Source organism: Heptranchias perlo, chromosome 34 (genome assembly GCF_035084215.1).
Source record: "Heptranchias perlo isolate sHepPer1 chromosome 34, sHepPer1.hap1, whole genome shotgun sequence".
Classification (NCBI taxonomy): domain Eukaryota; kingdom Metazoa; phylum Chordata; class Chondrichthyes; order Hexanchiformes; family Hexanchidae; genus Heptranchias; species Heptranchias perlo.
The window spans coordinates 18,604,453-18,631,197 of NC_090358.1; the positions used below are offsets into that span (position 1 = coordinate 18,604,453).

The 26,745-nt window shown below is 40.1% G+C and overlaps 1 protein-coding gene across 15 annotated transcripts in view; it reads left to right on the forward strand.

Annotated features, from left to right (window-relative positions):
- The window catches only part of LOC137301862 (myocyte-specific enhancer factor 2A-like), a 311,843-nt gene that overhangs the window by 201,811 nt on the left and 83,287 nt on the right, over positions 1-26,745 (forward strand). For all 15 annotated transcript variants that reach the window (XM_067971554.1, XM_067971555.1, XM_067971556.1 and 12 more), the window contains one exon: positions 3,707-3,910. In XM_067971554.1, coding sequence (XP_067827655.1) covers positions 3,707-3,910 — 204 coding nt within the window. The remainder of the gene's footprint in view (positions 1-3,706; positions 3,911-26,745) is intronic.

Here is a 26,745-nt window from a genome sequence, read left to right on the forward strand (position 1 = left end):
AGCCAGTACAAATAAGATAGGCCAACTGACAATCTTCTGTTCTGTAAACGCATGTAGTCCTATGCTACTATGATTTTGATTGAGACTCCCTTACAACTAGCAGAGAGGAACAATTTTTCAGTGTGGCTGGATTCCAACTCTTGTCCCAGTTGTAAAAAGTCAGTATGATAACTCAGCCCACCAACTAATGGACTTGAGCGGTGCAGCTGACTTCTTGTGTTTTCTGGCTGTGCCATCCCAAAGGTGGATGCAGCAGATGATTCAGCTCTGCATTTGGGTATCTGCTGACCCAGAGCCCATGTAGTCAGTTCCACATATTGACTGCTACCCAGGCGTGCCTCTGCTTGCATATGTGGGTGGGAAGGTACTGGCAACCTGCCTCTGATCTGCCTGGCATACCTCCATTGTTTCGCCTCTTCCTCCAAATATATAAGTAAAAGGGGAATTCCCATTGGGAAATTCATTGACCTAATATTATGGACATTCCAAAATAAATCAAAGTGTCTAAACACTTGGCACAAATCGGAAAGATAAACAAAACTGTAAGAAATGGGTTCAAAATTGGGTGGGGTGCTTAATGAGCAGAAATCTGGCTGATGTATAAAATCAGCAATCTATGGCGTAGAATGACCTCAAATGATACTTCCTCCCTGCTTTTGGGAAATTATCTGGTTTCCAGAACAATGTGCTTAAGCAATTTGTTTTCTGAAGAATGGGTTATTAAGTGGTAATTGAACAAAACCAAGGGGAGCCTTTTATTCTGGGTTTTTGTTTTGTGAATAACACTACTCACTGAGGCATATTAATTTTTAAAAAATTGTGAATAAAAATAAATTAAACACTAATTAAAAAACTGCTTAAAGGACTAAAGAAATATTTTTAAAAAAACTTGGGTAACATAATGACTGTGCCCAGTTATTTTTGAAGCTATTACTGGATGAAATCAAGACTTGATTATACTGAGACCTTAACTGCGTAAATCTATCAATTTGAATTCATTAGATTTGCAGCAGTTTATTGTGTCCCCCCACAGCAGTAAACTTAAACTCTTCATGTCACGCACGCAAACTTAACTGTGAAGTCACACATAGCTCCATGAGTTATGGGTTCATTTGTCTGTTGATCTGGTTAGACCATGTGTTGTCTGTACAATAATATTTTATCCATTACATTTTGTTATCCTTGGAAATCAGTGGAATATTTTGAAATTTTATGCGTTTGACTAGGCTAATTGGGTTAATTCAGATGGGAACCAGCCGTACATTTTTCCTGTAGTTAATTTCTGGCCAAACAGGCTTGAAGGCAGTATCCATGTGGACTTTGTGCTGATTTGCCCGAACGTTCAAAAATTATACTGCCAGTCAAAGGTTGGAGTTTGCACAGTTTTATATCTATTTTGACCTCTGATTGTATAATGGAGGTATAAGGTTGCTTAATACAATACCTTACACGATAGAAATGATTATTCCTTGATTTTTTGCCCCCCAAATTTGGCTTCCTTATGCATTCCTCAATGTTTTGTGACTGGATGCAAAATGTTAATTCTGTTTAATGAGATGAGTATAATGGCAGGATAGCAGGAGTCTTGTGTGGTCTAACTTTTCTGGAAATGAAGGGTCACTTTTAGATGATACATTGGGCCAGAACTTGCGCAGAGCGGCGTAATGCAAATTTGAACTTTGCTTGATTTTGAACTTTTACAAAGTTATTCGCTATTAACTCAGCATCTGAGCAGCGTGAGTTGATGTGCATGGAACAGTCTGTGAGAATAGAAGACACGTCCACAAAATCTGTCAGGACGAGAAGTCATGCCCACAAGCAGGCAAGAGACTTCATTCATTTAAAGTTAGTATTCTGGAAGTCATTGTAAATAAAAAAAAAAAATTAAATAAAAATCCAAAGAAATAACTGAATTAAATTAAAGAGACAGAAGGGAAAAGTTTTTTAAAAATTTTAAATTTTTTTTTATGACCAAATACTGTTAAAATAAGTATGACACTCCACATTTTAAAAAATTAACTTTTTTAGTTGTTTGGCAGTCATAAAGACTAACTGTGCTTTTAAAACTTAATATCGACCTGGTATTTTTAAGCGTACCTGTTTAGTGGTTACTTTCCAGCTGGGCAGATGAGCAAGTTTGCGATTTTTCAGTGATTTCTCTGATTGTAGCATACGATGGCCCTTTAATTCGAAGCTATCAAATCGCTGGCGAACCAATAGGAGCAAGTTCACGATTTCTGTGTTTTAGTGCGCATGTGCAAACGCGGGAACTTGCTCCTTCGATTCGCCATAAAAAAACGGAGAGCACTGTTGAGGTTGTCCGTTATTTCAGAAGCAATTTCTGGCTCATTTATATTCATTTTCTGAGGCCTATTATAATTCCCCTTCTAATGTGCTCCCCAAAAGTGTGTGTGTGTGTAAAATCCCAAAATAAAACCCCTGCAGAAATCCCAATTTAAATTTTATTTAGTTACTGAAATATTAAAATGCAGAAATTAAAGTTTTTTTTAATTGGTCACAGTCCAGCAGTCTTGTGATGTGATTGTATTGAGAATCCCTTTATGGCAGATCAATATAGGGAACGAGCTTAGCCAAAGTTGAAAGACAGTATTGGATGATAAGAACAGCTGCTTGCTGTTTTTGTTTCTTCCCTTTATGTAAATTTTCTTCCCTTTCCTGTCTCCTGAAGTTGTTGAATCATTGCTGGGGTTGCTTTCTGCTACCTTGCCCATTCATCCTGTGTGACCCCTTCACAGTGAATGTTGTCAAGCAACTTGACCTCAAAAGTCATCACACATGAGACCATCGCTGTCCTCAGCTAATGTTCACACTTCCAGCACCAGTCACTGGATAGCGATCAGAAGTAGGAATTTGGCTAATTTTTCTTGTTCCTACCCTTGGCTGAAACTTAGTGCACACCAGGAGTCAGGCCTTGGCCCTTCCTTTTGGACTAAGCTACTCACTACATCAGTGGGCTGTGTGTCACAGATCACTGCCACTAAATTTCTATTTTTGATCCATCTGAATGAGATGAGACAAGTGACATACGTAACTCAGTTTTGCTTGCTTACTTTTTAAAAGCACTTTTCTTGTTGCAGCATAAGTAAATGGGGCACGTTCTCATTTTCAAAAGAGTAAACTTCAACATGACCAAATAGAAATTTTCAAAATTATTATGGAAATTGATAAATTTGATCCAGAGAAATTGTTTCAAAAGCTAGAACATAACTTGGATATTAAGAAATTAGACATAAATAGGTTAATTCAGATAGAAAATTTCACACAAAACGTAATGGACGTAGCAAATAAGTTGCCAGACAAGGCTACATAATGAAATACTATAGATGGGTTTAAAAGACAACCAGATCTCTTTCTGGAGGAAGAGACGATAGGTGGATATGGTAAGAAGGTGGAGTTGAGATCCATCAACGAAGGGAGAGCTTGTTGGGATGAATGATCATTTGCTATTAAATTTCTTGTGTTTTTTGTGTTGGTTTTTGGAACATTTATGTGTTTGTTTTGATTAATATTTTCCTCCAATGATTTTTAGTAAAAACAGACTGGGGTATACAATTTTAAAATCATGATTTTCATGCAGTGGCAGTGTGAATCCCGTTACATGGTTGTACTTATTTCTAGCTGTTAAATTCTTCAGATTTCAAAATCAGACATAACGGTTTTCTGTTTTCTGTTTTCCCCGATGCAGGTGACGTTCACAAAGAGAAAATTTGGATTAATGAAGAAAGCCTATGAACTGAGTGTACTGTGTGACTGTGAGATAGCTTTGATAATATTCAACAGTTCAAACAAATTGTTTCAGTATGCTAGCACTGACATGGACAAAGTTCTACTCAAGTACACAGAGTATAATGAACCCCACGAAAGCAGAACCAACTCTGATATTGTTGAGGTAGGTGCTGCACAGTTTTAATTTAGTTCAAGTTATGTGTAAAGGTCCTGATAATTCTTTTGTAAAATGTTTAAATTTTACTTTCTGAAGTGGGTTTATTGACTGCAGGCTGATTAAAATTACCGATACGTATTCAGTCTTTGTAAGCATTCTAGAATGAGAGGCGAGATATGTTTTGGGCCTTTTCAGCTCCTTTAATTCATAGTGCTGCTGCCAACAGCAGCCCTGACTTCAGCAGCAGCGCTAGAAGGTAATCAAGATGGTGCAGTTATCTCTGGACAATATAAATATCACTGCTGGAGGCTGAGGCCATTTTATTCTGCTTGCAGCAAGCTGAGTGCCTCAATCTGTCCATACAGGCTAGCAGTGCAGTTCTGCACTCACTGGCCCTTATGTACCTTCCCCAAACATGAGGGAAATCATGGCAACCAGTAAACAAAATCACGAACCATGACTTTAAAATAACTGCATGTCCAAGTTTGTAGATTTTTTAAAAAATGTTTCAGTGCTGTGATATTTGGAATACAAATGTTTGAATTCCAGAGCACTGAGATCCTCAGGCAATGTTACAGAATCTCTTCTTGAATTAATATAAATGCAGCATGTGATGAGGAAATGCTTTATGGAGATGTGGAAGATGTGTTGTGCATTAGGATAGGTTGATGGATATCAGATTTATTACAAATCTCTGGATTAATCGAATATGGTTATAAAGAGAGGAGATGGACAACAGAAAGGAAGGATTCCGGATTAAATGTGGATTGGGGAGTTGGTCGTAATGACTAGGTGTACTTGCTTGGGAATGTGAGTATTAGGGGAAGGGTGGTCTTACTCTTGAGTAACATTGTTATACTTTGTGTAGTAAGAAAAGAAAATGTGGAGAGGCGCTATGTCCTTTCCCCTCATCTAGTTAACCTAAAAAAGAAAATGATCTCCCTTGTAGGAAAGGTTATCCCCCTATCTGGGTCTGTGCACTATGTGGGAGCCCCCTCTGAGGACGCTTGTTGCTGGAGTATCAGTGAGCAGCTCCATAGGGAATGCGACAAATTGGCATTCTTTCCAAGCTTTGATGTCGATCAAGATACATATGCACTAGAAAACCCCAGCACCAACTAAACATTACTGCGTGAATGTAAATTCAAGGAATTAACAAATATTACGATTCTTTTGTAAGACTGATCTTGGCTAACAGAACATATAAAGGATGGACGTTGCTGTATTGGGGAGTTCTGGAAGGAATATATGCCATCCTCATTCATCATGTGTCACATGCAAAGAACAATGTGGTGCTTTCACAACATGAAGCATGTCATTGAGTCATCTGTTTAGAAACTGAGCTTCAGAGTACTGCATAACAACTTTACAGTGGCGAAGCTACTGCTTCAAAATCAGGCCAATGAATCTTATTTTCTCATCTTTCATTTGCTTGCGTCAGTACAATCAACTACTACTAGTTTCTAAAAATACATGGAAAACAAACATGCTGGGCAAGCCAGTCCAGTAGTAAGCATCTTCTAAAATAATTGGAAATGATACATAGAAGGTTTATTCCTCAGTACTTATTATTCTCGTGTTCTCCCTGTCATTTAGTTGAATTAAAAATAAGTGTTTGGTGCAGTGCATTCCACTTAAAAGAGCAGTGTGCCTTATTTTTAAATGATCTGTTCTGTAATTCTACAGTATCCTCTTCCTTCCTGAGGGTATTGGTTTTTAAATTTTTTTTTAAAAAGCCTTGTTTTTCTCTCCATTCACTTTTGCCCCTTTATCTAAATCTCTTTGTACAATGGACCTTTGCTCTGCTGAGAGGATGGCCAATTGGCAAACTTCCAGCCTCTGACTATGTTAGTTTGGAAACAGTTGGTAGAGGTGAATAATAGTAGCTTACAGTGATTTCCTCTTTCTATTTTGTTGTGAAATCCCTCTTCCTCACTGCTCTGTGCTTAAGTACTGCCTCCTAACAGTATAGTTGAGACTGGGAACTTGTCATGAGGTATGCTTGGTGCAATCCCATTTCCTACCATTCATCTGCAAAACCTTTCGAACTCCACTTTTATACATTTTTTAAAAAGATTTGCGAGTGAACCCTTTGTCCAACATGCTCTACCTCTTCCCGTATCTCTCTACCCTATATTTGGATCAGATAGAGTAACAAGTACAGTACAATAACAATTCTACTGCCAAGTGTCAAATTAAAGCAGTCACTCTTTACAAAGAACATGAAAGGTTAAGGCTCTGGAATAGCCTAATTCTCGTGCTTTTATGTGAGAAAGACTAAAGCCATATGTAATCTATAAAACAAAAACATTTTGTCGAGGCAAAAAAAAGACTCACCACGTAGTTGTGTCTCAATCAATTCAGCCCACTAACGTGGCATCCCTGATTGACAGATCTACCACCATTTACATTTTCCTTACTGTGAATTGCACACAAACATGAGCACAGATTGGGATGCATACTCAAGGATAACACAATTTAAGGCCCTTATTCAGGAGTATTTCCTTAATAGAAAAAATGCTTGTTCATGTAACAAGATAATTTTTGAGTCAGAAATCCTGATTTTTCTCCCATAATTCTTTGTAAACATAAGCTACTTGACTGACTATATTTACAAGTATAAATCACTTATTTGTATTTATTATTTGTCTGTTAACTGTTTACTAACTTTTGTACTTATGTAGTTTGCTTGTGGTTGAAGATAAAACTAGTAATCAAAATCTCCATGAAAATATAATGTTTCTGTTTAAAGTTGCATTGCTCTGCCATGTAATAAGATATAAGATATAGAAGTTGTTATAGTCGGAAAACCCAGAGTTTTTGTTCTGCTAGTTTGCACTACTTTGCAAGTATGGGAGAATTCCAGCCCATAGTTGTCCTTAGGATCATGTACTCCTTTTTATATTAAAGAAAAATTCAAGACTCTGTCACATATGTTTCAGGGGTTGGCTTGCAAACATGGATCTCAAAGATGCTTATTCTTGCATTAGTTTGCTTCTAAGCAAGTGATTCTGCAAGTTTTTCACTTTCTGAGGAGACCTTTGTAAAAGGAGAAGGATCCCAGTTACAGCCAGTGCAGAACCTATCCTTCAAAGCAGCCTGCATTGAGACCATACAGAATGCAGCATCATTGGTAGGTACTGGGCCAACTTCCATATGTATGTTGATTACACCCAGCTTTACCTCCTCCACTTCCCTTGATCCCACATCTGCCTGTCTGAGATAATGAGCCAGAATTTCCTCCAATTGAAATCAGGAAGACCAAAGCCATTGTTTTCAACTCCTCCCAAGATTTCTGCTCCCTTGCCACACAATCCACCTCCTTGGCTGTTTGCTTAAGCTGAACCAAACTCTGCAACTTCAGCATCCTGTTTGACTTAGAAATGAACTTCGAACCCCATGTCCTATCCATCGTCAAGACCACTTGTTTCCACCTTGCCTGTCTCTGCCCCCACTTTACCCCCTACCAAAGCTATTATCCATGTCTTTGTCACCTCTATACTCTTTCTTCAGTGGCCTTCTGACCTCCATTTTCTGTAAGCTCCCAACTTGCCTAGATCTCCTCTGCTTGCACCTTGATCTGCTCACCCATCACCCTATCTTCACTGACCTACACTGGCTCCCTGTTCTCTAATGCATCAAATTCAAGATGCTTATCTTTACAAACCCCTCCACAGTTTTGTCTTGTCCTGTCCAACCTCTGCAAGTTACTCCAGGTTAGCAGCCCTCCCCATATCTTCTTGATTCTGTCCTTTTCATCACCTCCTCTTTGTCCTGTCCTAGACTTAGTCTCTAGAACTTTCTCCCTTAACTTTTCTACTGTACTGGACACTCATCTCTAACCAAATCTTCAGTCCCATTTTCAACTCCTTCCACCCCCACATAGGGGTCTATTCTCAGTGTCTGTTCTTTTCTTCCTCTGTGACGCACCTTATAACCTTTTTCTATGTTACAGCAGTTATATAAATGCAAGTTGATGCCTTACTATTGCTGGAGAAGTTTGCAATCATTTAGTTAGTGCTTTTCCTGCCAGGTACTATCCAAAATCCAAGTACAGCATAACAGACAGCTCCTAGTGCTGATGGTGATTGCTGTTTCTGTGGTGCCCATCACAATGCTTTTTTTTGTACAGTGGTCATTAGCAAACTCTATATTATCATGAGAATTCATTAGTGACCAGGCAATGTCCAGCACCCAACTGTGGTCATCTCAAGAGACAGGTGCTCTCAGCAATTTGCCTGCTGTCCCCTCCCCATCTCTCGCCCAGTGCCTAATCTCACCCTCACAAGATATCTCACCCTTGCAAGATATCCCACCTAAAGAAAGTCTGGATTCAGGCAATGTGATCTCAACAGATTCCAATTTAAGAAACCAAGCTAGCACTACATTTTTTTTCAAGAAGTGCATCTGCAATAAGTCAGGCAGGGTGTGAAGTATTAAAACAAATGATAAAGGACATAGTTCTGGCTAGTCTACTTCATCAGTAGGCAAATCTGGCATTGGTGACATCAAAACTTCAAAGACACCTCTGCTCAACACCTTGCTGAGGTACAAAATATACGAGTGGACACCCTCAGCAGAGTCATGGTCCAGTTACAAATCAACTCAGAAATAGACAACCTTTTCAGATCAAGATGTTATCAAAAAGTTTCTGCCGGAGCCAAGGCAGCATCACCTAGATGGCCTGTCAATCTCCTGGAATGGGGGAAGTTTCTCTGTACCCCTTCTCCTCCCTTGCCTGCTTCCCTTCATGGTGAGGATTCTTCAAGATTCATTCAGATGGACAAAAAAGTGATTCTCAAACCCATTCTAATGGAAGAAGACTTGGTTCAAGGATTTCCCCTCTTTCACCTTCTATCAGATTTATACTCTGAAAGTTGCAGCAGTCACTCTGTATTTGAATTTCAAATATGTTAATATTCTGGAGGCTGGTATGTTTCACCTGGGTCAGGATGGAAAGCACCAAATGGTAATCCAAAAATTGCACTAGAATTTCCACTTAATTATCATGAGAAAGGATGACTGACAAAATATTGTGATATTGTCCTGGTTTGACCAAAATTCACTTAATGGGATTTATCATAGATTGCAAACAAAATAGAAAGTAACATACAATACTATCATCAGACACCGAGTGACTGAGCACTTGGACGAGTATCAGCTGATCAGAGAGTCAGCATGGATTTGTGAAGTGTAGGTCATGTCTGACTAATATAATTGCATTTTTTTGAGGTTGTCACTAGCTTGATGGATAGGGGAGTGACTATGGTGACCAAGTGAGTGGGCAAAACTATGGCAGATTGACTTCAGTGTGGGGTCATCCACTTTGGATCTGAGAAAGACAAATCGGAATATTTTCTTAATGGTGAGAGACTAGGAGCTGTGGAGGAGCAAAGAGATTTAGGTGTCCATGTACACAAATCACTAAAAGCTAGTGCAAAGGTACAAAAAGTAATCAAGGCGAATGGAATGTTGGCCATTATCTCAAGGGGGTTGGAATTTAAAAGTGAGGAAGTGATGCCTCAATTGTACAGAGCCAGGGTCAGACCCCACCTGCAGTATGGTGGTCAGTAATCAGGAAAGATATCTTGGCCTTGAAAAGAGTACAGCATAGATTCATCAGAATGATACCGGGGCTTAAAGGGATAAGTAAAGAATACAAGTTGCATAAACCTGTTTTGTATTCCCTTGAGTTTAGAAGTTTGAGGGGTAATCTAATCAAGGTATTTAAAATGATAGAGGGATTTGATTGGGTAGATATGGGGAAACGATGTCCTCTGGTGGAGGAATCCAGAACAAGAGAAAGCATAATAAAATTAGAACTTGGTCTGAATTAGGACTGAAATCATGAAACACTTCTTCATACAAAGATTAGTGGATTTTTGTTTGGTAAGGATATGGATCAAAGGCTGGTAAACGGAGTTGAGGTACAGATCAGTCAAATGAATGGTGGAACAGACTCAAGGGTCTGATTGGCCTCCTCCTGTTCCTATGTTTATCTATTGTTGGTAGATGGGGTAATCTTTGAGATGCAGGGCTAGATTTTCCTCCCCTTTACTGTCCATTTTTGATTGCTATCGGGGGAGAAATCATCTGGGGAGTTCTTGTCCCTGTCACTTCCAGAGTTTTCCAATTTTTGTTTTTTTTAAAAAAAAAAGCAATGAAATAATTTTCTATTTGCTATATAGTTTTATGTTTTGTATTTGTAAACCCTCAGAGTGATGCAACCAATTGTGTAAGTCTGGGGTCTGAACTGAGGCAGCCTGAAGAATACTGAAGTGGCTACCCAGGGATTGGAGAGAGGACATAGAGAGTAAATGCTAAGCAGAGGCTAAGCACTTCAGAATTTTATTATTATTTCAGGATAAGACCTCCTCTGTTTTCCTCCCAATTCCTTGGTGTCTTTGGGCCACACAGCAGGTGTGATTTTTGAGAAGGCAGACAAACAACCTACTCCCAGGCACTGGTCTCTCAACACGTGTGCAATATTGGCCTGGTAATTGCTCTCCTGTTGATCTCTACCTCCTGTGAGGAAGCACCTGACCCCTGCTTGGTGTTTTCTACGTAGCAGTATGACTAATCAGAAAATCACCAGGTTAGGGGATCTTGAGTGTGAAAACCACATCCTGCCACTCTGTGGTATTAAATGTTGGTATTTCACTCTGCTGCATCAGCTACTTAGCAAATTATATTTTTTTAAATTAAATTTAATGTACATTGTACCCACACCCCTCCAAGGAGTGCTGTTTTATTTTTGTTAAAGTAGTTCCACCACCTGCTCTAACCCAGCTGTTTCCATCTCTCTCCATATCAGCTGGAGATGTGATAATGAGGTTATGGCATCTGTCCCATTGGCAGATTGAAATGCAAGACAGGCTGTGGGTGGGTGAGAGCGTGCAGCTGCAGCTCAGTATATCTGTGTTTAAAATGGCAGCCCTGGCAGGACATACTACTGAAGTTTGCTTTTTCGCTGGCGAGTTGACAATTCAATATTTTAGATTTTTCTACCAGCCTCAATTAAGGAATTGGATTTCTACACATGACTTCCTACATTGCAAGTTTTGAATCTTAGCTGTGCTGTCAAGAGAAGTTGTGGAGCAAAGACAAGACACTTCCTCACAGGGAGGGAAAAGCAGAGGCAGAGTTCCTCTTTGGTCACTCATGTGGGCTTCCTAATGGCTGGCCTGCCCGAGGTTATCATGTGTGGCACTTAAAGGCCTAGAACGCCACACCCCACCTATAAAGAATAAAGATATCATCTTTCCCCAATAATGGAGAAAAAGATTTAACTGAGAGTATTTAAAATAAAGCGCTGATCTTGATGGGCCATGTGTGTATATGGTAGAAGAATTGATTCTCTAGAACGTAACTATTATGCGTTAAATAACTTTTTTAAAATCGGATTTTTATTGCAGTCTACATGAACACTATCTTAACAAACAGTGTTTTCCATGATAGTTGGGCACTGATGAGACCTTATTTTGGGATTTTATCTCCTTCCGTTCTCCTGTTTCCAAAAATAGTAAGTGACAAAAACACAACGCCCACATTTCCTCAGTAGTTGAATTTGAACATATTGTGTACCATGGGGTGCTGCTTAGCGTAGTTGTCAAATGGTAGCCTTTGATAAAAGCTGTTTAGTTATTTGCTCAGTATATATGGAGCTATGACAAGGGCTCAGTGGATGTTAGATAAATTGAACAAAATGTACAAAATACTACGATTTTATTTTGGGAACAAATTGGTAAAAAGATATTTAATTTAAAAAAAACACAACAAAGAAAAATGGCGGTAGGAAGCATGGTCCATGGGCAAGAAGCATAGGGGGTAATTTTGACTTTGTGTGATAGTATAAAACGGGTGGTTGCGAATCTGCAGAAGTCAATTGAAATAAAAATTGAGAGTTGTAAAACGGGCTATCGATTCGGCGACACCCATTTTACACTATCGCACAAAGGCAAAATTACCTCCATGGAGTCTACATACGTACATATGAAAATATTGGACAGGAAAAGACGAGCTGGTCTACCTAGCTTGTTCCATGCATCATGATGCCTTTTGTGTGAGGGGTGGGGCTATGTTAATGAGTGGCGGATGTTTGGCTGAATTGGCACAAAAGATCGAGGAAACTCGGGCAAAGCATAAAGACGGGCGTAAGTCACTTGCCCCTGTATTTCCTCAATGTTTTGCACTGAAAATCAGCGTTGTGTCAAGAAACTTGAAGACACTCAGGGCCAATTTGGTTCAGTGGTTCTTTTGGTTTGTGACCAATAATCTCCATTCCAATGCTTAATAAACATTTTTATTTATAATATTTTAGTATGTTTTCAATGTCAAGGACATACATTTTGCAATAATAGATCTTCAGTTTAATATGACTTCTTCCCATCTATTAGATTTCTCTAAATTTTTGCTGCAATCTTCGATGCTATATTTTTTTATTTGCATTCTTTTTGATAGAAGAGGAGCTGGACATAATTTTTCAATACATTGCTCATGGTTTTTTTTTTACAATTCTCCTTTACTGAGATTACTTGAACCACTGATGTGTACTCCTAGATAAACATAGTGCTCACTTTTTAAAATTTATTCTTTTATATTCAATATACTGGAAGCTTGTTCTAAACTTTTGTTGAGGAGGTGGCCGTGAGATAGGTTTAGATCTAGGCATACAGTATAAGTGAGAGCTCTTTTGCTCTGTTCCTCCTTATCAGCTGTTCATCTGACTTTTCACCCTGCCATCCTTTTCCCTGCATCAGTCCCTCCTTATCTGTAACACCTGTAATGTTAACCCTGTCTTCCTCTTTCCATATATGCTACCTGACCTGCTGAGTGTTTCCACTATTTTTTGTTTTAATAATTGAGAGCCCATTCACATTAACAGGCCAGCTGTATGAGGCAATGGGGCAAGATTTCCTCTGTTAGCTATTTGTAGCAAAATTGTAAAAATGAATATAAAGTGCAAGCTAATGATTTTGTGACAAATAGTGAACAGAGGAAGCCTTCACCGACTAATACGCCTGACAGTGCCTCGAGTACTGCTTGATGCTGAGAGTATTTGAGCTTTTAAAATTGACTTTGTAACCTGTGGTAGAAGTATGATCACCAGTAGACTATCCTCGGCCTTACTGCTTGAATGGAGATGGACTCGATGCCGGATGAGATTTTTAAAAATTGTGTAGTGCTTTCCAAAATCCAGTTCATTGTTGGTCATTAGTTATTTGATTTATAGTTAAAGTTGCAGCAAAAATTCCAGATATAATGTACAGTAACATGTCCAGTGAGATTTCGGAAACTGCACAACTCTCCGTTCACTCTCTTCTCATTTTCTAAAAGCATGAAAGTAAAAAATGTTGGCTGGTGCAAGTCTGTGAACTTTAATTTACCATTTATTTCTTGTGTATAATTTTATAATTTTTTCACCTTAACTTCTCAATTTAAGCTTGGAGTTAAGATCCTAATCTATAACTTTCCAGCACCACAATGAATTTGTTGTAGTCTCTACGGGCCCGATGTTAGCAGGGCTGCAGGTTCTTGGCGGGGAGGCTATCGGGCGCGTGGGTATTGCGCCCGGTGAAATTAGTCAGTTTCCCGCGCGGTTGTAGCATCCAATCCACTAATTGGATCCACTTACCTGCTCCTCCGGGTTGCCCACTGCTGATCTGCGCGTCGGGCGGGCTGCGCATGCGCAGTACGATCTGTCAGCTGGAGGCGCTCTATTTAAAGGGGCAGTCCTCCACTGACAGATGCTGCAACAAAGAGAAAAAATTACAGCATGGAGCAGCCCAGGGGGAAGGCTGCTCCCAGTTTAATGATGCCTCACTCCAGGTATCAATACATGGGGTGAGGAGGAGGGGGAGGACAGAGATCTTCCTCCCGGCGTGCGGGAGGAAGCGGCCTGCCTCTGCCACCAGGAAGGCCTGGCTCGAGGTGGCAGAGGAGGTCACCAGCGCAACGAACATATCGCCCACCTGCATACAGTGCAGGAGGCGCTCCAATGACCTCAGTAGGTCAACCAAAGTGAGTACACGTAGTCTTTCCCCTACACTCCGTCTGCCACATCACTGCCCCCACCCCACATCTCCTTCAGCACTGCCAACACAACTCTGTCACATCACCCCTCATACCCACTCAAACCTCATCCTCATCTTACCTGCACCTACTCACCTCGCCAGTACTCATCCGGCCACTACCACTCAACCCAATCCTCATACAATCTCATGGCTGTCTCTCATACTCACCCTCTCATGCATCTCTTTCATGGCCAGCCTCACTCAACCTGCCACTACCTGTGCTGCAGCCACAGGGCATGCATCACGTATGTGCAGTAGGCAGCGTAAGGCAAACGTGTCGTGAGCATGAAGGGGATGCACAAGGGTGTTTGAGGGTTTGTCATGGGTGTTACTTATATTGAATTTCTGACCAACTCACATTACACATTATATTGGCACCACTACTGCCATGTCTTCGCGAATCCTGTCTGGTCTGTGCAATAATGCCCTCTCCTGAGGATCACTGAGGACCCACAACTGATGCCACCCATTGTGTCACTGCAGAGTGGGTGTAGGTGTATTTGCAGGGCTCTTTTGCGCAGATGACTGAGAGACATCGGCGATGTCCCCGGTGGCACCCTGGAAGGCTGTGGAGGAGAAGTTGTTGAGGGCAGTGGTGACTTTGACAGCGACAGGTAAGAAGATGGTGCTCGGGCCAGCCAGGAGCAGCTCGGCATGAAAGAGGCTGCAGATGTCCACGGCTACATGTCGAGTGACTCTGAGCCTCCGTGTGCACTGCTGCTCAGAGAGGTCCAGGAGGCTGAGCCTCGGTCTGTGGACCCTGTGGCGAGGGTAGTGCTCTCTGCGACGCATCTCTCTCTGCGGTAGCCCTCCCTCCTGCTGTACAGGTGGATGTGTCACAGCACTGTGTTGTGGAGCTCCACGTGTCAGAGGTGGCTGGTGAGGCTGGTGATGCTGTTCGCCCTCCGAGGAGGTCATGACTGCAGCTACGGCGGCCCCCATCCGGAAGATGTACATCTGAGGGGGTCCGCAAGGTAGGTACATGTCTCTAGACCCCGGGGTAAGTGTGCAAGTGGTGAATTTTCTTGTCAGGAGGAGGGTGGTGGAGGCCAAACTTTGTCCCAAGTGACAGAGTGGCCTCCTGCAATGGGTGAGGGTCTCCCCCCCCCCCCCCCCCCCCCCCCTCCCTACCTGTCAAATGGACCTTTGCAGCTGCCACAGGCTGATGGCTGCAACACGTCCATTTGACCTGGGAGTGTTTCCCCCAGTGTGGGAAACAGTCCCAGTTTGCTCTAAAATCCCACATAATCCCTTAATCAGGTCAGTTAATGACCTGAAATACCTAAATAAATACCTTCAAGTGGAACCCCGCTGGCTTTAATTGCTTGCGGGATTCCCACCAGCGGGCCCTGCGCACGCACACCGGCGCAACAGCGGGGAACCCGGAAGTGCGCGGGTTCGGGGCGGGCTCCGGTACCGCGCCGGGATTCTCCGATTTTCGGAGCCCCCCCGCCAGGAACGCACCCGATAGCGGGTGCTAAAATGACGCCCTATGTCTCTGATACCTAATTGAATTTGTAGTTTACGCATCTGTGCATCTTTCCTTTCTTCTGAGTACACCATGATTTCTATTACATTTCTGTACGGCTCTGCTGCATGAACATTTCCTAATGCTTTGATCAGCAAACTAGCATCTTTTAAATGCATTGTGCCATTCCCTTCGGCAAACCTGTGACTTTTATGCCCCAGTTATGTTGCACCACGTGATTTTATCTCTAGAGTGTTTCTGAAAGTAGTGCATGTGGGTAGCCATGGTTATACTCTCTTCTCTCGTTGCTCTTGAAGAGAACAAAGCTCCATGTACTTGTACTGAAGTGCGGGAATGGAGCTCTGCTCATTGGCCTCTGACTGGCAATGATATTTCTGTTGTTGGAGGCAATTTTAAGCTAGTTTAGTGGACTGTCTGAATTCTTCAAAGTTGATATGCAAAGGTTGCAGTTTACACCTTTTCAAGTCGGTCTCACTATTAACACCAAACTGCTGCTTACTAAGAAATAGAAAATGTTGGCCATCAGTGTAATGAGTGAGGTTGCATTGCACTAATAGCAAACATGCAGTATAAATGGAGGGTTAAAACAATTTTTTAATAAGATGCTCAAATGTTTGTTTTTTTTTAGAGCTGTTGTGGGAGAATATGTTGGTACACTAGATTTGTTGTCATGTCTGTACATATGCTGGAAAGCAATACCTATTTCAAAGTTGAAGAAATTTGTTTTGTCTTGGTCCCAGAGGTTCAGTTTGGCCAGGCACAGCAAAGGGTCTAGTCTACGTAACTAGCTTTCAAACAATTCTATCACACCAGATCCTGTCAGCATCCTGTGCTTTTATCAAATTGTTTCTCACAGCTGAATTATACAGAAACAGATTGACACTTCATTGTGGGAATACAATATAGATCACAAAGCACACATGAACCTGGGATTAATTACTCACTGCTGTCTTTTCACAGAAATTTGCACATACTGTATCTACATTCATAATTTAACACTACCAAAGTGCTGCTGATCCTGGCTAGGTTCCAAAGTCCCTTGGAGCCTCCTAAGATTTAACCATCATGAACCTCTGCCTCACATAATGCTGTGTCTGTGCTATGTCACGGATGGACAATCCGTTACATTTGTGCAAAGGGTCTGTTCCGTAAAATACTGTAAGGATTTTCTGAAACAATTTAATCGATACATGCAGGAAGTCAGAGGGATCTGTGTACTTCAATGCAGTTATCTGTTTGAGCTTATGTGAATTGATGATAAATAACATCCTGGCAACAGCTGCACTGTGACCTTTTTAAAAAACATCATAAATGGAAAAAGTCTGTAATAAAAACACTGCTGTTTCATTATAAGGAAATTCCAGTTTGTAATTTTGAACTTGTGACTTGGAAAAATGCTATTCTGTAGAGCTGACCAAGGAATTACTTATGAATTAAATGAATGACATGAAGAATAAAAGTATGGTTTGAGCTTCAGCATGAAGAGCTTTACCCTTTAGCTCAGGATACTGTACGTTGCTTGTCGATATCATCTGTACACCAACACCGAACCAGCGGCAGGAAGTGACAGATGCAGACTTTCAAGGCAGATGGATTGTGCCTGCCTTGAGAGATTTGTTCTAATGTTGTGAGGGTCGAAATGGTTTAAGAGCATTTTTGCCATTGGGTTTCTTTTTAAGTGTACATTGACGGACAGGGAGAAGGTAGTTTTTGTGATTTTTTTTTTTTTTCCCCCTCATTCAGCACCCTCCACACACTGTTGGGAGTTAAGCTCGGCTTGTTCTCTGGGAAAACCATATGGTGGGCATTAGCACCAGTGATGTTTTTCGACTTTGCACACACCACTTTCAGATGACATTGGATGACACTGAGCCATCTGTTAGCCTTATTCCCGAGCCTTGCAAAAGCCCTGGGCACACATCGAAGCAGCAGCTTGTTTATCCGTAGCCTTGAATAATGTTCTGTGCTTCTATTGCCGGCATCATGGTATATTTAAAAAAAAAATAAAATGAATCAAGAAGAGTAGGAGAAGTCAATAGATGCTGAGGCCATATGCAACTGGATACTGTCTACTGACTGGTACCGTGTGCCCCTGGGGCCTTGCTAAAGAAAACTATTCCATTCCACCTATAAAGCTGCATTACCCAGTGCCAATGGGAGTCAGTGCTCAGGATTCGGGATGGGCTGGAGTTGCCAGGTAACACCACCTAGCAGCATTGACTGGCCAGTACTTTTTCCAATAGGTAAATACCTTGCTGTTCCATGCCATTGATTAATGCTTTGGCTCCCAGACACTCTGGTCCCAATATTTACAAAGTGGCGGGGAGGGAGTGGAGGGACGTTTTAGCGGCTGGGAACGGGTCTCCTGGAGGTCCTGCCAAATTTAACGGCAGGACCTGATTAACATTTTTTGAATCCGTTTCCTGGCTACTGCCAGCCAGATTGAGAGGCTGGCCGGCTGCCGGGCGGGTAGGCCTGTGGCACCAGGCTGTAGCCGGGGAGCGGAGTGGAGAGAAGGGAGGGAGAAATCATGGGTCGGTCGGTGGGAGGGGGAGGGATGGAGAGATCGTGGGTCGGTCATCGGGTAGGGGTTGGTGGGGGGAGGGGTGGGTGGAAAGATCACTAGTTGGTGGTTATCGGGGGCCCCTGGAGAAATCGGGGGGGTGGGGGTGTGTGTGGGGTCCGATCACGAGGAGATTATCAGGTTTGCTTGGGGGGCCTGGGGGAAACACTGCTGCTCCTTCTGGCCCACAAGCAGCGCTGGAAAGACACGTACCTATTTGATCCAGTTGTTCTCGCCTCCCTTCAGCTGTCATGTTTCCCGTTTCCCAAGACCTCGAAACCCGGCTGGCCAGCGTTAAACCTAAAACACATATAAAATCTTATGCCGCAGCCTCATTTAAAATATTTTAAGGACGGACCCGCCTCCACTGAGCAGGTTAGTCGTCCGCTCCCCAATCTGCCTCTGTTAAAATCGGAAGTGGGTTGGTTGGGATTGGGTTTCCCTATCTCAGGTGAACATGTCATGGTGGCTGAGGTTTCTGCCCCTCCCTCACCCTACAAGGTCACATTGTAACACTTATTTAGAACACTTTTTGGGTTGTCATGACACTTTTAAAATCTCCTGTCAAGTGTGCGGATTATGTAGTTTAAGGACCTGTGGTTTTTGGGTAATGCCTACTCTAAAGTATAATTTTTAATACTTAACATATCCTAGTCATTGAGCTTTACAAGAAGCTAAGGATGACTGCACTTGCCCATAGTTCTTAACAGGAAGAAAAGATTGTGGTCACGGGTCCCGGAGTTATCAGAGATAGTTGAGATTCATTTCTAATAATTTAGACAAAAAAGTATTTCATTGTGAAAGGAATGATTTTGCTATTCATGTTCAGTTTCTACTTGAAGAATAGTCAGATTGATTGTTCCATGCATTTCCAAAATCTACACGAAGGTGTCATTGGTGACACTAAAAGTTGAATATCATAGGATGGAGTGCATCTAAAAAATCATAGTTCATAGCTCTGACTTTTTTAACTCTTGTTCCATAATTACAATATTGATATACATACTAAAGGATGACTATACCAAAAAAACGTGCACATATGGATGCTAAGCAGTGATTTTAAGAGATGCTGTTTACAAAAACATTCTAGAAGTCAGTATGTAAATTTATGAACTCCCAGGACAATTTATTTGGCATCAATGATATTCTAAATTAGAAATCTTCAAGTATTTTTTTCAACCTACACGATCTAGAAGATGCACTGCAGCAACTCGCCAAGGCTTCTTCGACATCCCATGAATTAATTAAAAAAACCTCAGACCTTGGAAAGTAGAGTATGTTTCAAAAAAGTAGACATTTGGCTGTGATGGGTACAACAGGAAGTTTGCACAATAAATATTTTTATCTTTATTTATAAGTTTCTTTTCTTAGTATCTGACCTGAGAAAGTACAAATATTGTGTTTTGAATAATAATTGGATCGCTTTCCATATGGATCGGATTTGAGGAAATTGTGGACTGTCATTCCCACTTGGTGACTAGTAGACACATTTTTGGCACTGATTTCATCAAATTACCCCTGTAGTGATGTCACAATGTTTTCCATTTGTGGTAGTAAATTCCAGCAACCAATCCAAAGCAAGTCAGCTATGTATGTTAATGAGTATTACATAATGCCCTTGACTATTCACCAGTATGATAGTTTCACTGGTGGACAAAAGTGCAAGCAGATCAATTATGTTGGAAGCAATAGTGCAAATAATGACTTGGAATCTGAGGTGTAAAGGGAAAAGGAACTTTGGGATGTCAGAATGTGCTTATACCCCAAGAATTACAAAAACACCATTTTACTGCCATAATGACCCCATATTAAACTCTCAACTGACTCTGAAATAGGTGGTTGGAATTACTGCTGGTGTTAGTCAGACAATGGAAAATATGAACTAATTAATGAACACATGAATTCTACAACTTCAGAGAAGGAAAAAAATTGTAGGAAACAATAACACTCATAAAAGGCCCAACCCAAGTGGAAAATCTAGCCCATCTCTCAAAACTCTTGAATTTACAATCATCACTGGCACCCTCAGTCTTTACAAACTTATTAGATATTTTCTGTATTACAGGAGAGACTAAAAACAGGAAAAATTACATTTTAAGGCTCTTGCACATAGCGGGAAGAGGAATGGCTGACATTGGCTCCAATGTTTGCTTTCAAAATGTATATGAGCTGAAAGGTCTTTTAAGAACAGAAATGTATTTACTCTATTGCATCTGATCAGTACTTCATTATACATACCTTTTTTAAAAACAATTGACTACAATAGGATAGCCACAATGCTAGAAACTGAGGATTTACTCGATGAAAAACATTAGTGTCATGATTGTTGTGCTTTTTGAAGCTGGACAGTTACAATTCGCATTTTTGACCTTAATTTTGTAGAATCACACATTATTTGACCTTGCACAAATCTTGTGACAAGTTTCATAATTTTGATGTGTATCATTTTCAACCTACAGACCCTCTTTGCTCGTCTGAGAAAAAGTAACTTGAATCCACAAGAGCACAAGTCTTTTTGTGTTTTTATTACTGCTATAAATAAAACTCAATAACAATTACTAATGAGTTTTTAAAAAAAAGTTACCTTTTAGTGATCCATATCCTCAGTCAATGGAAATGTTATGAATTCTTATAATCTGCATAATAGCAATAGTTATGCTTCAATTGTTCATAAAGTAAATATATTATGTATTTTGGTGAAAGGTAAAGCTAGTCACACAAATATAAATAATCTCTTGGGAAAGAAAGAAGTACTGTCTTGATTATTCTAGATAAACAATATCCAATTAAAAACATTTACAATACATAAAATACTAACATTTGCTTTGTTATTTTGTATTATGGAACCACATTAGTCATCACATTTGCTGGATACATTATTTTCATATGTAGATTTTGTAGACCTGTGGAGTGTTTGGAAACGTTAATCTGCTTACAAGCATGCATCGATTATTAATGATTTAGAAAAAGCTCACACTGCAATAAAAAAGTTACTTTGTGGCAGCTGGGTAATGTCATGATGCATTAAATACCTAGTAGATAAATGCTTGGTGCAATTGGAACTGAACCTGATTATGTAATATTTATGAATATCATTAAAGCTGCCATTTCATATTTTGGTAATGAATGCAAATAGGACACAGCTGCTATTACAAGCAAGCCACATAAAACTTATAATTAGTTTGATCAATTACAACTCTAAATGTGAAATGAATAAAAATTAGAGAGTCAGGCGACTGACTAATTGCTGAGATCAGCAAAGAGATTTTAACCAAATTGTTTTTTTTTTGAAAAGTGTCCGATAGAAATTAATAAAATTATGTTTTATTAAGAGATTCTAGGAAGCGGCAGGAGTGCAGTGTATTAGTAATGCAACATGCTGTGCTGTAGCGATAGGACCTGAGTTCATGCACGCAGCTAGCCATGTCATCAAGCTGCTGTGCAGAGGCTAAGTGCTGCAGGTTGCTAGGTGTGGGAAAAGACTGGTGAGGAAGGAACGCCATCACAAATCTCATGGCTCTTGTGTCAACCTATTACCCAGCCTGCCCTTTGATAGGACATTGAAACTCTTTTTTTTCTCAATTCTTCAGACAACTACAATCTCTTGCCTTTGATGGCTCCATCTTGAGTCAATCTGACATCAAATGTAACTCTGAAATCTACTCACTTTACTAAGGGTGCCTCCAAGAAGTTCATTTTCCTCTTTGTTGTGAAACATTTTTGCTCTCCCAAGTATGTCCAAAACTAGAATATTGCTGCCAGATCTAGAGAGGCTCAACTTATGCCACTCTCTCATGCTCAGGATGCCAGAAAAAATGCTATTGTCTATTAGATTATTCTCCCTCTCATCTCTGGATTATCCGTCTCTTTCGTCTATCTCTACTGCAACATTTCTTGTCTTTTTCATTTGTACTGCTGTGGTCAGTGCTCCTCTGAACTCTTCTCTTCATTCTAAACTCCAAATATGCTGCCCTACATTCCATTCCTCCTCTTTTATTCTCATTATTTTCAAATTAAGACTCCTCATATAGACTTTCACTCTAACTCATTTCTTCCTCAGACATCAAAACCGTTGAACTCCTTACTCCATTAAGCTTTCTTCCCTCCCACAATCTTGCGGCTTTTAAAACCAAAGCTGGCAACACCTGTTGCTGCTACTTTTGTGCCATTGTGGGTTTTTTGGGGGGGGATGGGAAGGGAAGGTGATGGGCTGGGAATGGGAATGGGATTTGTATGAAAGAGTTATGTAGTTAGCAGGTTTAGGTTTGGGGTTTGACTAGATTTTTTTTTAAAGGAAACAAATCATTTATTAAGCAAATACATTTTTAAAAAACAATTACTGGCAACCCAAATGTAGATGCCTTGTACTTCAGAGCTGTCAGTTATATCAAGTTGCTTTCTTGGTTGGGTGAGTTTGTTCTTGGCTAGGCTGCAGTCTTGTGTAGGCATTCTATCTCTGGAGAGAAGAAAACCAACATCAACTAGTTAATTCTACTTAAATTATTCCTCCTGGCTAATTTTATGAGGTGGCATTGACAGTGGCTGTGAAAAAAAAATCAAGAGCCTTTTTGCCCCATTCCTCTCCTGCCACACTGCTAATTAGAGGAAGCGAAACCATTTGAAAGAGAAATAGGGATACAGAAGGAATACAAATTTTTAAATCAAAATTATATATTTAAACGGTGAAAACTCACTCCTTTTTTTGATATTGTAAATTTATTGCCTACATTTTAGTATACCTTAAAGGGAAGACTGAAAACATGCATTTTAAAAAAATTTGACTGATAATATTCATTGACTCAATTCGAAGATTGACTCCGGCTTGTCTAGATCCCCAAAATGAGTGGGTCAGTGATTTCTACTTTAACTTCCCCTATCGAGCAGAATATTTAGAATCCTTGGATTCTACAGTTTTTACATAATATTTTACACAAAGTATACTCCCTCCCCTCAAAAAAAAAATCAGGTCATGCAAGACTCATTACATTTTATACAGGCTACAGCTCAATCTTACTATGATGGTGTCAAGTAATAGCATTGTCTCAATTACATCTCTGTTCCGCCCTAAATCCTAGTTTCTTTTTCCTTTTGATTACTGATGCTCATCGTATTTGGAACCAAAAAGGAACACTAGAATCAACAACCACTTGCTATAATCTCGAGGAGCACAATCTTTCTCTCTCTAAACCTTTTGGAGCGTGTGGTATAAGTCAATCTAAATTTTATTTTGAATACTTCATAATAGATGAGTTGCCTTAGGTCAGACTGAGCAAATATGAATGTTATCTTTGTAGATACAATTAATGACATTGCATATTATGTTTGGCATTGTCCTGTGTTTGCTTCGATATGTGAATTGCAGTTTACTCTTTACTGGAGTCAACTTGAAAATTGAAATTTCTTAAGAGTAAGGAGGTAGTGAAAGCTTTTATGCAAATAAGATTTTTATTTTAGCTTTGTTTTTCTGTTATAATGACCAACAACCAGTAAATACTTATCATCCAATCTTTGTTTTAATTTGTTTTTGCACCTACTTGAGTCACAAGTGTTGGAGTGCTTGTGTCTCCACCCATCAGCACATCTTCATGCTGCCTTTGTCACCTCAAGACTCGACTATTCCAATGTTTTCCTGGCCGGTCTCCCATCCCTCCACCCTCCATAAACTTGAGCTCATCCAAAACTCTACTGCTAGTATTTTAACCCACATCAAGTCCCGCTCACCTGTTATCCCTGTGCTCGTTGACCTACATTGACTCTAGAATGATTCCAGGTTGTGGGACTTTAGTTACGTGGATAGACTGGAGAAGCTGGGGTTGTTCTCCTTAGAGCAGAGAAGATTGCAAGGAGATTTGATAGAGGTATTCAAAATCACGAAGGGTCTAGACAGAGTAGATAGAGAGAAACTGTTCCCATTGGCGGAAGGGTCAAGAACCAAAGGACGTAGATTTAAGATGAGTGACAAAAGAACCAAAGGTGACATGGGGAAAAACTTTTTCACACTGCAAGTGGTTAGGATCTGGATTGCATTGCCAGAGGGGGTGGTGGAGGCAGATTCAATCATGGTTTTCAAAAGGGAACTGGATAAGTACTTGAAAGTAAAAAATCTGCAGGGCTATGGGGATAGGGTGGGGGAGCGGGACTGGCTGGATTGCTCTTGCATAGAACAGGCACGGACTCGACAGGCAGAATGGCCTCCTTCCGTGCTGTAACCTTTCTATGATTCTATGACTTCCAGTCCTCATTTAAAATTCTCATCCTCATGTTTGAATCTCTTTATAGTCTTGCCCCTCCCCGTCTCTGTAACCTCATCCAGCCCTACAACCTTCTGAGAGGGTGGTACATTTTAGAAAATTATTCCATTTTGCAATAGTATCAGTTCATCTGTGTACTTCTCATTAGATTTGGACAGTTTTATTTTAATGATTTACATTGCCTCCTCTGCCAACACTTTTCCAGGTGGGATTTTTTTTTAATAGTTTTGATATGCCACACAAAAGTGTGAGATCCCTAGGAACATTCAGTTCGTAAACAGATTCTTGCTATAGCACACACTTCAGTAAAATGTGTAATTTAGCCAACTTAAAAATAGATGATTAAAATCAGTGTGTACTATACTTTGTGAAATAGTGAGTAAGAACATTTTTTTTCCAGTTGTACTGAAGATAACTTGTGTTACTTAAAGCAATTTCTTATATCTTCTTCTTAAGATCTGAAATTCCACCAGTATTCAGTTATGTGAGGCTTCTTGATACCTATATAACAAAATTACTGATGCCTAATATATTAAGGTGGTTGAATGCAGCAATTGGAGATGCATAAGGTTGGTAAAAGCATTGAATTATGTAATGTAAAATGCAATTGCTGTTCGTTTTGATTGGAGCTTATGTATCCAAGCCATTGCTAGGGGAGATTAATCATTGCTTGGAGCTAAATAGCTGTGGACATGGTCATCATTGAAAGGTCTAGCAAAAATGATTGAAATCAATTTGCATTGAATGTGCAATGAGAAACATAAGTAAAACACACAAAATGTGATTTGTAGTTAAATATATTTAAATGCCCCGCCCACCTCCCAAATCAGCTTCTGATTGAATTTTTCGCTGATTAAATAAACAAGAGGAATTTTGGATTGCAAAATGAAGCATGGGGTTGGTTTCCTTTCCCAGCCATGTCAAACAGCAACTCCCATACCTTGAGTATAGTGAGCTTGATATACTAGTAATTGTTATTAGGCACCGTACTTGTCAATTATTTTCTGAGAAAGCTCATGTGATCCACTAAACCAATTAACTGTACAGTCATGGAAAGTCAATTAAGAAATAATCAGAATGGTTAATTCAATTGAAGAGTGGAAATTGTATCATAATTGAGATAATTTTGAATTGAAAGCATTCTTGATTTTTTTCCTTCAATTTTCCTTCTCCCTGCCCCAGGGACATATAATACCATGATCTGGTATCTCACTCAAATGGCTATTATTCATGCGAGTCTTGGCAGTGTGTCAGCAGATCATTAGCACAGAACCTGGGATCTTCCTGATTTGTATGGCTTAGCTGCATAAATTTTAGCAGGCTACATTTTATGAAGTTTAAAAACTAGACATGTTGTAGGAAATAAGTGATTTTATTTTCTTTCATAAATAAATGACAAGAAACATTTTTAGAACCATGTAGGCATATTCTATAAGACAATCCATGTTTTCGAAAAGTGACAAATTCTGTGAATACTTGCCCTCCTATTTGGGCAAGTATAGTAGAAGTTGGCCTTGCATACACTTAATTGTTAGGGTAGAAACCTCAGCACAAACATCAACCGAGATTGACATTCAAAATTCAGATTGCCTAATTTTGTTTGCAGCAATCATACGTCTTAGCTACTGGGCCAACTTAATTACAGCCTCTCAAGATGACGACTTTTCCTTCATTGAATTATTCCTATTAACGAAGTACGAACTTCCACTAACTTGATTGTTAGTAACATATCCTGCAAATTACCAAGTCTAGAGGTCAATAGCTGTTCTCCAACAGCAGTTTGCATTAGTTGATAAGTTAGTGTAAAACAGATATCTTGTGTAGCTAGCAACTGAGTATCATATTGTAACTATCTGCGACTGATGCACATCTATTATATATAAAATATAATTCTCGCTTCTAGTGCGTATCTATCACACATCAGAAGATTCTCATTTTTGTTACTGAGGGAAAACAATCTTTTCAAAAAGAAAGCCAGTCATTGTCCAACAGCCTGAAATTTACCAGCAGTTACAGAAGCCCTCTGATTTTGACCTCAATAGTTTATAAGTGGCTATAATTACTTGGATTTGCCTGATTAGAGCAGTGGCCTTCAAAGTGTAGGTCAGATTAGCAGTTCAATATCTAACTGTGCTCTAAAGTAGAGACTACCCTTGAGCATTACGTCAGAGTGCCATAAGTCTAATTTAAATAATACCACATGGGGTCACATTACCTAATTACTTACATTAAGTGTGCATTTTTGTTGGCCCACTTAGTTACTGAGAAGGCATTGTGCCACAGTGGTCTGTAGCACTCCCATATTTTGCATTGGTTCTATAAATTTTGGACAATAGTTAAGTAATACCTATTGGGATCAGAGAGTGTGTGTGTGTGTGTGTGTGTGTGACATCGTGAGCAGGGTAAGGGAGGACGGGCTCCAATTCATTGGCAGAGTTGTGCTGTATGCTGTAAACAAATTCTGT